General features: G+C 42.7%; 1 protein-coding gene across 1 annotated transcript in view; it reads right to left on the bottom strand.

The window, feature by feature from the left end:
- TGM2 (transglutaminase 2) overlaps positions 1 to 16,752 on the bottom strand; it is a 44,990-nt gene that overhangs the window by 13,493 nt on the left and 14,745 nt on the right. The window contains exons 4-9 of the mRNA XM_069063591.1: positions 11,786 to 11,914; positions 10,712 to 10,889; positions 7,837 to 7,972; positions 5,835 to 5,938; positions 3,928 to 4,170; positions 424 to 708 (exon numbers count right to left, since the gene is read on the bottom strand). Of these exons, the coding sequence (XP_068919692.1) occupies positions 424 to 708; positions 3,928 to 4,170; positions 5,835 to 5,938; positions 7,837 to 7,972; positions 10,712 to 10,889; positions 11,786 to 11,914 (1,075 nt within the window). The remainder of the gene's footprint in view (positions 1 to 423; positions 709 to 3,927; positions 4,171 to 5,834; positions 5,939 to 7,836; positions 7,973 to 10,711; positions 10,890 to 11,785; positions 11,915 to 16,752) is intronic.

The raw sequence follows: 16,752 nt of genomic DNA, 5'->3' as shown, positions 1-16,752 counted from the left end.
TGTGTGTGTGTGTGTGTGTGTGTGTGTGTGTGTGTGTGTGTGTGTGTTAAGTGTCTGAGGCTGGAACCGAAATCCAGTCCTCCTGATTCCAGGGCCGGCGCTTTACTCACTGCACCACCTAGCTGCCCCTTTGGGGCAAATGTTCTGGAAGATCCAATCTGACTGTGTTAGCCTCAGAGACTACAAAGAAGGCCTGGCTTTGAATGCAGGCTTTGCTCCTTACTTCCTCTGTGACCTTGGAGAAAGCATTTAACTTCTTTGCCCCTCACTATCACCATCTGTAAAATGAATAGAGTAGACAATTCCTAGGTCTCTTCCCAGTTTTCATCCCCTGATCTTGTGACCCTGTTTCCTTATTCCTGGTGCTGAGCACAGCAAAACTTAATGAGGACCCAGTAAGTGACAACCTGCTTGTGACCTTACCAGACAAGGGTTCTATGGACACAGAGGGCAGCTCTTTGCTGGCACACTGGGGCCCAAGTCTGCCATTGTAGCTGACTGTCCGGGCAGTTAACAGTACCCGGCAGCTTTGCTCCTTTGATGAAGTGTTGTTGATCACACCAAAGATGTCAAAGTCACTGCCCTTGTTCATGTTTGGGGACCCTTTGATCTTAATCTTCAAGCTGTCATCCCCTGGAGGCCCTTCTGTTGAATGCAGCTTGTTCAGATGATTTGCTCTTTTATACGCATCCCGTTCATCTGTGGATCCTGAGATATGAAAGAATATTTCAGTGAACAGCAACACCATGGGGTGTGTACGTGTACGTGTGTGTGTGCATGAGTCCATGTAAGCAACACTAATGACAATTAACATTTATAGAGTACCCTAAGGTTTGCAAAGTGCTTGCCATTTTTAATCCCCTTTGAGCCTCACAAGACCACTATGAGAAGTGGGTGTTATTATTATCCCCATGTTACGGAGGAGAAAACAGGCTCAACAAGGTAAGTGGCTTGCCCAGGGTCACACAGCTAACAAGTATCTGAGGCAGGATTCACATTTCCTGAGTCCAACACCAAATGCCACACTGTCTTCCAATTGTTACTCTTCTCACAGATGAAAAGAATCTCTCTCAGAGCATTGTCCCTTTGATTGAGTCCCTTCAGACTCTCAGAAAGACAGGATCTTAAATCATGGAATCATAGCAGTTGGCTCTACACAGTGTTATAAATATTTGCAAATATTTACAGAACATTTTAAGATTTGCAAAATGCATTATAGATATTGTCTCCTTTGAACCTCACAATACACTGAAGGAAGTATTATCTCCATTAAATAAGGAAACAGGGTCAGAGCACTGGAGGGACTTGCCCACAGTCACTTAATAAGTAACATGAGTGGAGCTCATATCTGGGCCTCTCACAATTCCAAGTCTGTGGAAGGAGCACTAATTTTTTGATATCGGGAGTCCTGGAGTTTACTCCCAACTCTGTCATTAACATTAACTTTGACCAATTCATTTGCTCTTTCATGACCTCAGTTTCTCTCTCTATAAAACGAGGTCATGTCTGCTGCCCCTACTACCTACCAACATGACCATGTCTCCCCAATTAAAAAAAACCAAACTAACATCACCCCCTACTTCACCTGATCCATACACAGGGGCTGGCTATTGTCCCTATATCTCTCTCCTCTCTTTGGTAGCCAGACTCCTTGGAAGGTTATATAAAATCCACTGATATATCCACTTCCTTTCTTATTCTTTTTAACTCTTTAAAGTCTAGCTGCCAACCTCATCATTCAACTGATGTTGAATCTAACAGTCTTTTTTTTTCCATTTTCATCCTTCTTACTTCTCTGCAATCACCCTCTTCTGCTCTTCTTTCTAGGTTTCCATGACACTGCTCTCTCCCAGTTCTCTTCCTCCTTGCCTGACTGCTCCTTCTCATTCTCCTTTCCTGGATCTTCACTGAGGCCATGCTCAGTAGAGGTGGGTATCTACCAGGGCTCTGTCATGAGCACTCATCCCTTCTCCCTCGATACTGTTCCACTTGATATCAGCTATATGATTATCTCTATGCTGATGTTTCTCAGACCTGCTTATCCAGCCCTAATCTCTCTCTTAACCTCCAGACTCACATCTCAAACTGTCTACTAACTGTCCAAAACTGAACTCACTGTCTTTTCTCCTAAATTCTCACCAATTCCAAACATTCCTATTACTGTTGAGGGCACTACCATCTTCCTAGTCAACTGGATTCAAAGCCTAGCTATTCTCAATTCCTCACATTCACCCTCCATATCTAATCTGTTGTCACGTCCTGTCAGCTTTATCTTCAGTACATTGTTTACAAATATTCTTCTCCTCTGACTTTGCCAAGTGCAGGTCCTTTGCACCTCACACCTGGACAATTGCAATAGCGTCCTGGTTGGTCTCCCTGCCTCAAGTTTCTGCCCCCCAGTCTATTCTTGACATGGTTGTCAAGTTAATTTTCCTGGAACATAGGTCTGGCCATCTTACCACCACCACCACCCCTCCTCCCAGTCCCTGCCACCTTCAGGAAACTTCTGTGACTATCACCTCTAGGATCAAATATAAAATCCTTTGTTTGGCATTCATAGTCTTTCATAATCTCCACCCCTCCTGCCTTCCCAGTCTTCTCATACCTTATTTCATACCATCTCACCCCCTCCCATGTACTGCATGATTTACCATGTTTCCCTGATAATAAGACACTGTCTTATTATTATTTTTTTGGACAGAAAAACACCAGAGGGCTTATTTTCAGGGGAGGGCTTATTTTAATGAACATTGACAGCAATTTTAATAAACAGGTAAATGTGAACAAAAAAATGTACCTTTATTCAATAAGCAAATCACTGGGGAAGAACAGGCTGACGTGCTCACTGCTGCAGCTCTGATTGGATGCAGCTCGGAGCGCGGCATGTGTTTCACCCAAGGGGGGGGGACGGTGCATACAGAGGGTACCGTAATGTAGCGTGTAGCGCAGGGGATCACCTTCACTACAGTAGCAATCTCAATAGGGCTTATTTTCGGGGGAGGGCTTATTTTAGAGGAATCTTACACAGTAAGGGGAGGGCTTATTTTCGGGATAGGTCTTATTATCGGGGAAACACGGTAGTGATATTGGTCTCTTTGCTATTTCATGAACAAGGCATTTAATCTCCTAACTGGTCATTCTGATTAGCTGTTCACCGTGCCTGGAATTCTTCCAATGCTCCACCCCTTATCTCCTTCTCTTGCCTTTCCTGACTTCCATCAGCTCCCAGCTAAAATTCTGCCTTTCAAAGAACCCTTTTCCTGTTCCTCTTAATAATACTAACTCGTGTTTTCTTTCTGTTGCTTGTCTTAAATTTATCCTGACTGACTAATGAGTACAGATTGGGAGAGGTCTAAAATGTTTATCTGGAACAAATGAAAAACAAATCAAACATCAAGACTCTTTCACCAAGAAAAAAAAAAAGAACATTACCCAGGCTACTAAGGGCAGCTGGTGACGCAGTGAATAAAACACCTGGCTTAGAGTCAGGGAAACCTGAGTTCAAATATAACTTCAGACACTTATTAACTGTGTGACCATAGGCAAGTCACTTAACATTCTTTTCCTCAGTTTCCTCATCTGTAAAATGAGCTGGAAGAAGAAATGGCAAACCACTCCAGTATCTTTTGCCATGAAGAGTCAGACACAACTGAAATAACACGCACCACCCAGGTCACTAAAAAAAATCAAGAGTTGGTAATTTTTATAATTATTTATATACCTAAAAAAAATGTTTGAGCCAAAGAACAGACCAGAGAAGCAAAGATTATCAGAATGATAGAATTTTAGATACTTAGACCATAGAAATTCAGTATCTTGGACTCATTCTCTTAGACTCATAGAATCCCAGGGCTGGCAGGGACCTGAAGGATCACAGAGTCCAGCTCTCTGCCTACTAGAGGTAAACACCATCCCCCAATGCCCTACCTTCTGGATACTTGTAGTGGTGAGTGATGTCTTCTCTCTCATCATTGCCTATAGCCTTTGTACTGATCATTATGCCTATCCCTGTAGTTTTGGTACTCAGCCTTTCAGTGCTCCCATCATTTTTCTTGATCCATTGTACCACATCTGCGTTGATTTCAGCAAAGACAAATGGAGTATCATATTTGGTATTCACTTCACCATTCTTGATGGCTCTGACTGAAGCTGGGCCACAGCAGTAGGTACCTAAAGAGTTAGAAAAATTGTGAGTGCTAAAGAAGAGGTTTTTACAAAGTGAGACTGGTCTTTTATAACAGAATCACCTAAAACATGTGGTTTTCAGAATCCCTTTCCCTTCTGATCCAACTTGCTCATGCCTGAAGTTCCCCCATTAGAGTTTCATTCTTACAGATTAATGCTTTAATTCCTGCTCAAATAGAAATCTCTTGATATTTACTCCAAACTATTCAACTGGAGAAGGGGGAAAAATTCAATCTGTTATCAGGGGAGTCAATAGGTCTTTTGGAAGGAGCAATGAGCTGGTAATCAGGAGAGCTGAGTTCTAGGTGCAGTTCCGTGATAAGCTCACTGTATGGCCCTGGGCAGGTTATTTCCTTTCTCTGGACTTCAGTTTCCCTATTTGTAAAATTAGCATATTAGACTAGATGATTCTTAAGGTTCCTTATATTTTTAACAACCTGTCTGATTCTCCATATGGCTTCTTTTCTGATTTGGGAAGAAGGGAGACTCTCAGAGTTTGGACCAGACCCTCAAAATAGAACTGTCTACCTAGAGGCACATTGACCCAGATGTAACCTGTGCATGGGGAGGTCATCTTTCACCCCCTGAGGTAACATGATCATAAGATTTAGAGCTGTTAGAGAATTTAGAGATTATATAACTGCACCTGTATGTAGCCCACAAAACTTCTGAGTGGGACTCAAATCAGATTAAAATGTAATTGTGAAACATTTAAAAATAAATAAAATACACCACATCACAGACAATGTTCGTTTAAGTCAAGATGCCGCCCATAGGGACCTGTTTCTATTTGAATTTTGATACCACTGATCTAAACCACTGCCACGCCCAACAAACATGTCACAGATGAGAGAATAAAGTCCAAGAGAGATGACATAATTTTCCCAGGGCCAGACAGCTAGCTAGTAAGTAATAGAACCAGGATTTTGAACCCAGATCATCTTACTCTAAATCTAGTTCTCTTTTAACTACCAAATGTTACTTCTGGTACTGGATTTTTTCTGGACCTACATTAGGTCTAGATTAGACCTGCAATGAACCTGTCCTCAGCTCACTGACTTTAGGGGAGGCATGCTTGGCACAGGTGATATGAAAGGCTCCTAGTCCTTCAGGGTCCACAATTGACTAATGAGATAGATCAGAGAATCATAGATTTAGATCCCAAAGGGATCTGTGTATAGTCCAAGCTAATTTTATAGGAAAAGAGAAGGAGGACAGTAAATTAAAAGGACTTGTCCAAGGCCACACAGATGGGCAGGACTGGGATTAGAATCCAAATTCTCTGGATCCAAACCCAGTGCTTTTCCCAATGCACCACACTGGGAGAAACATCATCCTGGTGTAAAATTTGAGAATTAATCATATGCTTTGGCTTGACACAGAACCAATGAAGAGAATGGGCTCATGGTGTTTAGAACCAGAGGGATCTAAGGGACCATCTCATCCAATCTCCTCATTTCACAGATGAGGAAACTGAAGTCCAGAGAGAGGTTAGGTGACTTGCTCAAGGCTACCCAGCTGGTGACTCCCTGACTCCAAATCTAGGACTCTGTTCCTTTATATCCTGCTATATCTTTTGCAAGAGGAATCTGTGATTCTTTCAGTGGGAAGGAATATGGAGGCCTATTTAAGAGAGCTGAATGACCTACCTTCACTCTTTTCCTGGGGAGTTGGATCAATAGCTTGCCAGCCATTGCATTCTGGCTTGAGATCAGGACGGGTCATCCAGCTTTCAATCCAACAGTGGTAGTTCCTTTAAAAAAAAAGAGAGTGAGAGAGAGAGAAAGTTGACCAACCCCAGGGAAAAGTACTAATATACGGGGGCTTAAAGAATCACACAATATGAGTTGGAAGGAATCTCAAAAGTCATTTAATCCTCCCACCCCTCCCCCCAAGGGAGATTCCTTCTACAACATTTCCAACAACTGGTCACCCAGATGAGCCATCCAACTTCTATTTGCAGGCCTCTAGTACTAAGGAACTAAGTCACTGTCTTCCAAGAGAGTGCTACTCAAAAATAGAATGAGTTAATTGTTAGGAAGCTTCTTACATTGCACCAAAATATGCTTCCTTGTAACTTCTACCCATTGATTCTAGTTCTTCCCTTAGGGGCAAAAAAAATAATTCATTATATGAGCACTAATAATTTACTGTATGAAAGTATCTCTTTGCCTCACTGTAGAAAAGAGGTAACCCTGAGTCTTCGAAGTCTAAGGCAGCACAGCACAACCTCTGGCAGGTTGTATTGAGCTGGGAATGCTTTGACGATGAAACTATCAATGTGTTTATCCCCCACCTAGCTAAGAGAAGAGAGGTTCATCACTACAAAACTGTCCATCAGGGGATGGTAATTTTCTTGCCACAGAATTTCATGGAAATGGAGTTTTGTAGGATCATAGAATTAACCCTGGAGATAACCTAGTCCAACACCCTCATTTAATAGATGAAAAACACTGAGGTTCAGAGAAGCGAAATTATTTGTTCAGTGTCACACAGCTAGGAAGACAGGGCCAGAATCTGAACCCAGGTCCTCTGTCTCCAAATCTGGCATGGAGGGGGCTGTGATCGGCATTGGTAGAGGGAAGTTCTTATAAAGATGAAGCATACTAGAGTCCAGTTGCTCCTTAGGTCTAGTGTTATCAAGGTCCAGGTTGAAAGGTTTCCTTACAGAAAACAGTTAATGATAATCTAGGCCCCCAGAATAAATTCCTAACCCTAGGGAGACAGCTCTCAAAGAGTGTATGGAAGTAGGAGAGGATGTGCATGACTTCCTTAAACCCCTCCCTAGGGGTGGAGATAAAACTGTACATGAATGTCCTCTTGAGGGTGGTAAAATAGTGAATGAATGAAGGATGGAGTCAAGAGTCTAGATAAAATAGAGATACATGGCTGAAGGATAATCAGGGATGGTTGACAAAATTGACCCTGGGCAGGTTGGTATTGGTTATACACAAGTTAGTTCTTTTTCAATCCTTAATTGCCCTTTCCCAATTATTTAGGGCTGAGCACCATAGAATTTAGAGCTAAAGGGGACCTAAGATAATTCATTCCAACACTCTCATTTTACAAAGGAAGAATCTAAAACTGAGAGGCATTAAGTGATGCCCAAGTTAGCATAGAAGAACATATTCCATGTCCTCTGGCTCCAAATTCAGTGTTCGTTCTACACTGTCTGTCATTTTTTGCTATCTTTTCTCCTCCTATCTAGGAGTTTCTGGTAAACAAATTCACTCTACTTCATTAGGCTCTTAAAGCTCTTCCTCCTTCTAGTCGAATTGATATTTGGAAATAGGAACCTTTGAGAGGAAAAGACTCAATCCAAAGGAATAAAATGCTAATGGTGGAATGTAAGGCATGGGTGGGATACCCTCTGTGCATTCTCTCAAATTACACCCTGGAGACAGTTTCTTTCTCAGCCTCAGGAGCCCAGAAGAGGGAAGGTGTCTGCCTCCAAAGAGCACAGATCTTGGAACATATGTGCCCATCCAACTCTGATACTCTAAGACTTCTAGCTAATTCCCTTATTATTGTTGCTCCCCTTTACCAGTAACCAATGGGTGATTTCCATCTTTTTAGTGCAGAAGAAACCCTCAGTATGAAGCCTGGTAGAGCCCTTATCCATTCTGACCCTCCCCGCCAACCCCGACTCACCATATCATTTCACTCATATTCCTCAATGTCTCGCCTTTCTCATCTCTGTAGATGTCAATGGCCAGGTTAGCATTTGAATCATGGGCTGAGTTGTAATTGGTTATGACCCTGCATGGTATCCCTAGGCACCGCATCACTGAAGGAAAAGCCAGAAAGAGATGAGTACAGATGGGTTCATTCTGCTAATTCAGGCTGGGAGCTTGGGCTATTTCCTCTCTTAGTTTGTTTCATCATCTGTAATCAAACAGCCATTCAGCAAGTATAAAGAGCCTACTATGTGTTAGGCTGCTCAATGGAGTTATAAATACAATGAATGAAACTCTACCTGTAATGGGGTAACCATGAGGTGATTGGGCTGAATGACTTCTGAATAGACTTCTAGCTCTGTTATTCTCTGTCCCGGGGTCCTTTCCAGCTCTCACACCCTATGTTTTATGCTCAGATGCATTCAGTTTTGGTGTATGATAATTCTATGTTATACTATTCTTGGGTCCCTTCCTGCTCTAACAGTCTAGGTTCTGGGGTCCAACTCTTCCAGATGACATTTCATGTTCTATATTGTAAAGTCCCTTTCACATCTAACATTCTTAAAAGCCTTCAAGTTCTCTTTAAAGAAAAACAAGACTTTTCCCTAATTCAGAACTTCTGACACTCCATCCAGTCTTGTCTCAGACTCCATGAGGAAGCAGGGCCAGAACCAATCAATCAGTCAATTATTAAGCACCAGGCACTATGCTGAGTACATGTTAGGATTGCTTCTTAGCTGGTTCCATCCAGGAGTCCTGGGACTATTCTTTCTGACCTAGGTTCCATTCTCTAGGGAAGTATGAGGTAAGGGAGAGGAGGAATATTGGAAAATGTTAGGAGAAGAGGAAGTGGATCCATGCAAAGATGGTTCAACAAGGCTAACTAGTCAGTTAATTGATAAGCGTTTATTAAGCACCTGTTATATGACAGGTACTGTGCTAAGTGGATGTGGACCCAAAGGAAGGCAGAAGACAGAACTCATCCTTGAGAAGCTTACAATCAAATGGAGAAGATAATAAACAAATATGTACAAACAAACTAATAGGAAATAATTAACACAAGGAAGCCACTAGAATTGGTTATGTGGAGTGAAGGGACAGCTTTAAAGGCTAAAAAAAATGTTGAAAATAACTACTCCCCAGGTATGACAGATTTGTTTATGGGGCTATAAGGTTTCTGCTCAAATACAGGGGCCATGTAGTAACCAAAAAGTCTGTCTCAACAGAAGTTTGGAGAATAAAGAATGTACTATGCATAAATATAACCCAGCGAGAGCTGCTACCCTTGGAATCCAGCCCCAGAGCTCCTAATCTCCCCTGTACTAATATCATCCGTGGAGATGAACCAACAAGAATATTAATGATAAAAGTTCACTTTTCTATAGTGATTTAAGTTTTACAAGGTGGTTTCTTTTCTTTTTTAAAGCAATCAGGGTTAAGTAACTTGCTCAAGGTTACATGGCCAGTTATTTCTGGGTGTGGTGCCGAGTTGTCTGAGGCTGGGATTTGATCTCCAGGTCGTCCCAACACTGGAGCCGGTGCTCTCACTCGCTGAGCCACCTGGCCGCACCTAAGCAATTGGGGTTAAGTAACTTGATCAAGGTTACACGGCCAGGTGTTTCTGGGTGGGTGCTAAGTGTCTGAGCCTGGGATTCGATCTCCAGGTTAGTCTGACACTGGAGCCAGTGCTCTTACTCGCTGTGCTACCTGGCCGCCCCAAGGTGGTTTCTTTTATAAGAATCTTATGAGGCATAGTGCAAGAATTGTCATTCCCATTTTACAGATGATGAGACAGACTAAGGTTCAGATAGGTACTTGCTACATCCTGGAAATGTCATATGTGAAACATGAACCCAGGTAGCCTTGGCTCCAGATACATTATGTTATATATAACATTTAGGGGGAGGAATGATTAAGTCCTTATAGAAAGGTTTCTGAAATGTAGGGGTAATCAGAATTCAGTGGGAACTGTATTTCCCACAGCACTGATCTCCACCCTGCCTCATGGATATAGCCTATGTCCAAACTCCTTTGCTTGGCATTCAAAGCCTTTCAATAAACTAACCCTGTTCTAACATCCCAGCCTAATTGTGTATAAGTTTCTTTCACACAATAATTCACTATCTCTTAAAGACAAATAATATTCTCATACCTTTGGCTCATATCGCCCCCTGTGCCTGGACTGAAGTCTTTCCCTCTGTCTACTGAATTTTCTTTCATTGTTTAAAGTCTTGGGCAAATGCTACCTCCTCCAGGAAATTTCTGCTGACTTCCTTTCTCCCTCTCCACCATTGATAATGACCTTCCTCAAGGACCTCACTTAACTAACTTTCTGTACCTCTAAGACACACATTATATAAAGTTTTACATTTTAGTTTTCTTTTTTGGTCTACCTTCCAACTACATAAGTGCCATGATTGCAGGAACCAAGTTTTATTTAACCTTTGCATCTCTTCTAGTGTAAGCACAGTGCTCTGTATACAAGAAGTGCTTAATGAATGTTGAATGAATTGTTATCTATATATTCACCTTATCACCCTACTAGACTACAAGTTCCATGAAGATTGGGTCTGTCATTAAAACTTATGTCTTCCTCACTGCCCAGTATCGTACTCTATGTATTGTAGGCACTTAATAAATTTATTAATATAATAAATTAATAAATAATAATATAATAAAATTATTTTTGAATTGTACCATTGTTTTATGTTATATCTCGACAGTTCTCTGTAGTTGAAGAGGAGTCAACTTTTAGACTAGGAAGGGCTCTTTGAATCCAGAATTAGTGCCTTCCCCACCCTCCTTATGCTGTGGAAGGCCACTGCATGTGGAAATATATCGGGGCTCACCTGTGCAAGCCACAGCAGCAAAAACCCAGCACTGGCCATATTTCACTGGGGAACACCCACTCTTCTTCCACTTCCTCAGGATGTCCACACTCCCTATCCAGGCCATGGGGTTGATCCCATCCTTGTAGTTGTCATCCCAGCGCCCATGTAAGACTCCTTTGTCATCATTAAAGTTGACCTGAAACAGCATCAGGTGTCAGGGACCCAGAAAGGAGAACACAGAAACTAGACTTGCCCTCTCCCAACCACCAAATCTGAGAATGAATTCTAGAGAACTTAGTACAGAGTTTAGAACCAACATGGCCCAGCAGGTGGAATGCTGGCCTTAAAATCCAGAAGTCTTGGGCTAGTCTCCTGCCTCATAATTATTAGCTTTATCACTTCTCTGAATCTCAGTTCCCTCATCTGTAAATGGGAGTGATAATGCCACTTACCTCACAGAGGAAGATCAGATGAAGTAGTGTATATAAAGCATTTTGCAAACTTTAAAGCATTCTAAAATTGTCAGAGCTAGGAGGAACCTTAGATTATAAAACACCAGAGTTGGAAGGAACCTTAGAGGTTATCTTGATCATCTCCTTCATTTTGAAGAGTAGGAAACTGAGGTTCAGAGAGAAGAAGGGACCTGCCCAAAGTCACACAGAATTAGAAGACTGACTCTTTTGATCGCTTCCATTTCTGGCTCCTCCTACAGTCTTGTGCTACCTGGGTGGTGGCCAATTATTACAAGCTTCACAATGAAAACAACCTAGTAATTGACTATTATAAGTGCAAGGAGAATGAGTTGCATAGAAACAAGAGCAAAATAATATTGTGAGAAGGGGCTCATGGTTTGGAAAGGGCAATGAGGAAACAGACAATGGTTCCACCTAATTCCATCCAGAAGCATCCTCAGACAGGGAACTGTCTCACCTATAACATAAGCAAGGTCGGAGCTTTTCCTCTGATTTGGGTAAGTGTTTGAAAAATGAATAACTGAGATATATCGATGGTTCCTGAGGATGCCCCATCCCTGGCCTTGGAATGGTAAGCAGAGCAGAGGAGAGCACTGCCTGGGATATCTTTTCTCCTCACCATGGCACTGATGATCCGACTAATGTAGATAGGGCTGCTGCGCTGGGCACAGTCACGACAGGGATTCTTAAGGAATTTGGGATTCATGTCCAGGAGTTCAATGCAGATGTCTAAGATCCCATCTTCAAACTGTAGACAAAAAAATGGGAGATCAGTGAGTAGGTGTGACTGGGCCAGGTTTTGTTGTCTGGAGAGAGGGAAGACCGATATGGCCTACAATGTCTTATACATGGTGATGTCCTATGGGAAAGGGAAATTCACTGTTTAGCTCTGCCTACAAGGGGCACGAATGCCTTAATCCCTCATGGTCCCCCTTGCATTAACCCCCACCTACACACATGTACACACACACACACACACACACACGGAGTTTCAGCTTCACAATACTGCCCCTGATTTTCTCCATGCTTCCCCATCCTTCCCCTCTGCTGACCCAAATTCTATACTTTCTTCAAGGCTTCTTCTGTGCAGACAAACTTTCCTGCATCACTTGACCTAATCATCTGAGCTCCTGTAGCACATAGCAGATGTACCATACCACTTAGTGCTTAGAGTCATAGACGCCAGTAGTTGGAAAGGACAGATGTCTCAGTGGGCATCTGCTTCAGCCCATACATGAAGTGGTAATCCTCTCTATGACCTCCCTAGCAAACTGTTTCCCACTCTATTGGAAAACCTCTGGTGATGGAACCCTCTCCCTCCCAAAACAGCACATTCCACTTTGGAATAGCTCTAATTGTCTGGAAGTTTTTACTTATACTGGGCCAAAATCTGCCTCTTCACACTTTCTAACAATTGCTCCTCATTCTGTTGTCCAAGGCTAAGAACAAGTCTCCCCCAATTTCTGTGTGTATATGTTGTCTCAATTTTATACTGGCTGGCATTACTTTCTAAGTATCTCATATGCATAAGCTTTGTCAGCGTAACAAAACTGAATTCTGCAAAGTCTTTTTGTATCTTCCCCACTTTCACTCCTAAATGTCTGGCATATAATGTTAGGCAAAGGGTGTCCAAATGTTCATAGAATGACTGAACTCTTGCTGAGTGAACTTGGACAAGTTATTTTATTTCTCTGGGTCTCAGCTTTCTCACTGATTAAATCTGAAGATATGAGTCAACAAAGAACTGCCCACTGGGCTCAGAGAAACTGTGATCCATGCTGAGAGAGAAAACACAAGTTCCTGCCTTTGTGGAGGGTACAGACTGGGAGAGTTGGACTAGATTATGGAATTAAAGGATGTGGGAACTTTAGAAACTCCTATTCCATCCTTTTCATTTAAGAATTAAGGAAACTGAAACCCAGAAAGGGGAAGATTATATATCAAGACAGTGACAGATCTGGGACTAGAAACCAATTTTCTGACTCCTAGTACTGATCTGAGGGCAGCTAGGTGGTAAAGTGGTGCTGGGCCTGGAGTCAGAAAGGCTCATCTTCCTGAATTGAAATCTGGCCTCTGATACTTACTAGCTGTGTGATCCTGGTCAACTCACTTAACATTGCCTCATTTTCTTCATCTGAAAAATGTGCTAGAGAAGGAAATGGCAAACCACTCCATTATCTTTGCCAAGTATACTCCCAAATGGGGTTGCAAAGAGTCAGACACAACTGAAAATGACTGAACAGCAAATTTCCCTATCTGGTTAAAGTCAGAGAGAAACCAACTGAAACTTCTAATCCTTTGGTATTTATCTGCTCCAGTTCTCCTCCCCTGGCTACTCTTAGCCCTCAACTTCTTCACGGTGATTTATGGCAATTTTTTATGGCTTAATCTAATGAGCGGAAGCAGAACCAACTTATAAATATTTATAAATCTCCTGCTGCCACTCCATGAATATTAATACCCACAGGCTACCTGGGGGTTCTCTGAACAGTGGCCGCTGGTGATTCAAGCTGCTTCCCCTCTCTTTTCCTCCCCCAAAAGGAAGCCAATGAAAGGACTGCTCTGGGGCTGCTGTCTCCTCCCCCTTCACTGCAGTCCCTCATCAGCCAATGGGCCATCCTTGTAGTGAGAGCTGCCACCACTGGCCAGCCTCCATGCCTACAAAGCCTGAGAATGACAAAAGAATCCTAGGATGTCAGAGCTGGAAGGAATAGAAAGGTCTCACTCCTTCATTATATAGTTGGGGAAACTGAGGCTCAGAGGGGGTTTATAGGACAACAGGATTTAGAATCGCAAAGAACCTTGGGGGAGGTGAGGGGGAGGGTGTGGCTCATGGGTCATCCAGTCAAACCCTAACATTTTTAGAGGGAGATGAAGGCCCAGAGAGGACAAAGAACTTGCTTAAGATGTCTAAGTGGTAAAGCTAAGAACCTAGGCCTCCTGACTGCCCAGTACAGGGTTTTTGCCAGAATACCATTCTGCCTTCAGAGTTTTCTTAGGAGAGGCCCCAATCCCAGTGACTTGCCCTCTTGTGGGGCTGGGGTGACAAAAGCTCTTTGGAAACCTTAAAGTTTTGAGAGGAACTCTTATTTTTGCTGCGATCACAGCTAGGATTCTTAAGATGCTCCAGCATTATCATCACCCAGGAAGAGAAGAGGAAGGGAAGCCCAAACCAATGCCTTGAGCTCTAGGGCTGGGATCCATGTCAACCTCCCCCATTCCTGCTCTATTTCACTGTTTATACAGGCTGGATCCTGCTGTTTGTGGCTTAGTAATTTCTTCATAAGTTCAGGACTTGCTCCATCCTGTCTCTGAGACTCCAGGTGAGCCTCCTTTCAGTCCAGTCCAATAAGCATTTTTAATTAAGTACCTACTAGGACGAAAGGCATATTGGGTAACCTTGGAATCAGGAAGACCTGGATTTGGGATTCAGAGTATCTGTGATATCCTTGGCCAATCGCTTCACTCCTCCCAACAATTCTCTAAGACCTTAAGATACAAAACATTTGTGATCTGAACCACTGCAGGGAGTTTCTGTGCTGGGACCTCCCACAAACCCATAAAACCATCACAAACCGAGGTCCTCTCCAGCCTCTTTTCTGTGCTCTATGGTTTTCACACCTCTTCCAGCTCTTACAATCTAAATTCTGTGTTCAAAGGATTCTTCCAGCTGACATTCTGTGTTCTATATCTTAAAATCCCTTCCAGGTCTAATAGTCTACCCTGTCCCTCAGCTTCTCTGGGAGTAAAAATGACTTTGCTGAGCTCAGGTCTTTAAGCCCTCCAGCTTCAGTTAATTCTGAATCTCTAATTCCTCAGGCTCTAGGAGGGGCAGAGGCATGACTAGAGATCACATAGCACTTTTGGGGACTGGAAGACAATACACATCCCTTGCCTCCAGTCATATTACATCCCTCTTTTAAGGATTCTGCCCCTTCTCATCTTAAAAAGAAAAAAGACAAACCCAATAATTTGTGGACAAAAATCTACATTGCTTTGCAATGAAATATATGTGTGTATGTGTATGTATGTATCTATAAAAAGCAATTCTCTGTATTTCATATCCCCATACTAGACTAAGTTTTCTAAGGGCAGCGACTGTCTTCTTAAAACACTGTATACTAGCACTGAGCCCAGGTCTCTACATAAACTTGGTTCTTGATAAATGTTCTTATGAATGAGTGAACTGTTGTAGGTAGGAGGAGGTTAATGGCTTTCCCCCCCAGTTGGTTGGTTTTTGTTGACACATTGGGGCACTGGGCGAAGCCATGACCTGGGAATTAGGAGACCTGGGCTTCCAGTGCCTGTTCAGCCAACAGCCAACAAACTCCTGGCCTCAGGCCCAGGAGTTTCACTTATCTCTAACTGGGTAACAATAATCTTTGCACAGCCTTCTTCCTCCTTTTCTTCCCCCCAGAAGGAAGTGATTTTTTTTTCTCTCTTCTTTTATAAGCTGAACCTTAACGGTCTGTTGTACTGGGGTTATGACTCCATTTACCCATTTACTCCATTTACTTCTCCTTTCTGCATTACAGTAACTGGGAGAGCAAAGGAAATTTTAGAGGTATCAAAACTCAACAAAATTCTGTGGTTTTGATGAAAAGGGAAGGATAGTGGCTGGGAATAAGCTATTGGTGTGTGGATAGAGGGCTGGCTCTGTGAAGGAAGGTGAAGAAGAGGGAGAAAAGAGGAAAAAGGGAAGAACCATGGGGAGGGTAGATAAGAATTCTGAGATATCTGCCAATGTTGACAAACTGAGACCTAGTGGGGGGGTCTTGCTTTACTGTATTTGTTTATTTTATTTGATGCTATTTGTTGCCCTGATATATGGGCCTCAACAATCTGATAAAAAGAGTTCCTTTGACCCAACCACACTGCATTGTAGGTAGATTGATTAAGGGACCTCTGTTGGACTCTTCTCAGTAGAAGTCGTTGGCTTAAGAAACTCCTGATACCTTCAGAATGAGGTTCAGGCAACCCCATGAAGAGACTTTTGCAAATAGGGTCTGTTGTCAGAGGAGGAAAAGAAAGCAACATTTCAAAAAGTGTGTCATGAATATGAGGAATTATTGAGCTATTTCCCTAACACCATCAGCCCATGACCCTGGCCATGGATTAAGCTCTGACACCAGCTACAGACTGAACTTTGGCCCTAGATGTATCTGGGCCCTGATCCTGGCCCCAAACAGGGTTCTGCCAGCTCTTCCCCTTCATGAACTCTTCCTTGGCCATATTTGCATTTTCGGGCTACAGCATAGATGGGGGTAGAAGGATACTAAGTAAAAGTTGTGGGGATGGCCCAGTGCAGACTAGCTCCACTATTAAAAATTAAGCCCAAGCAAAAATTCATAGCTCACCTGTTACCCACAGTGGGTCAGTAACATTATGTTCCTATGGGGAGAGGGGCAGAAAGGCAGAATAGCTTGTTGCTGTTATCTTTCCTTTCTCCCAGTCTAACAGCATCTTCCCTGCTGCCTGCCAAGTCTAAAGGATTCTGGTATATTTTATCTGACTGGGAACCACCCATATCTCCCTGGCAGGATAGGTCAGTTAAGATTATGGAGTTCCTCCTCTCCATCCCATCCT

The sequence above is a fragment of the Petaurus breviceps genome, unplaced genomic scaffold (genome assembly GCF_028583685.1).
Source record: "Petaurus breviceps papuanus isolate PSGF00001 unplaced genomic scaffold, PetGlider_PUasm1.0 90591, whole genome shotgun sequence".
Taxonomy (NCBI): Eukaryota; Metazoa; Chordata; class Mammalia; order Diprotodontia; family Petauridae; genus Petaurus; species Petaurus breviceps.
Note: the sequence above shows the minus strand (reverse complement) of the source record. Positions and strands in the feature narration are given on the sequence as shown.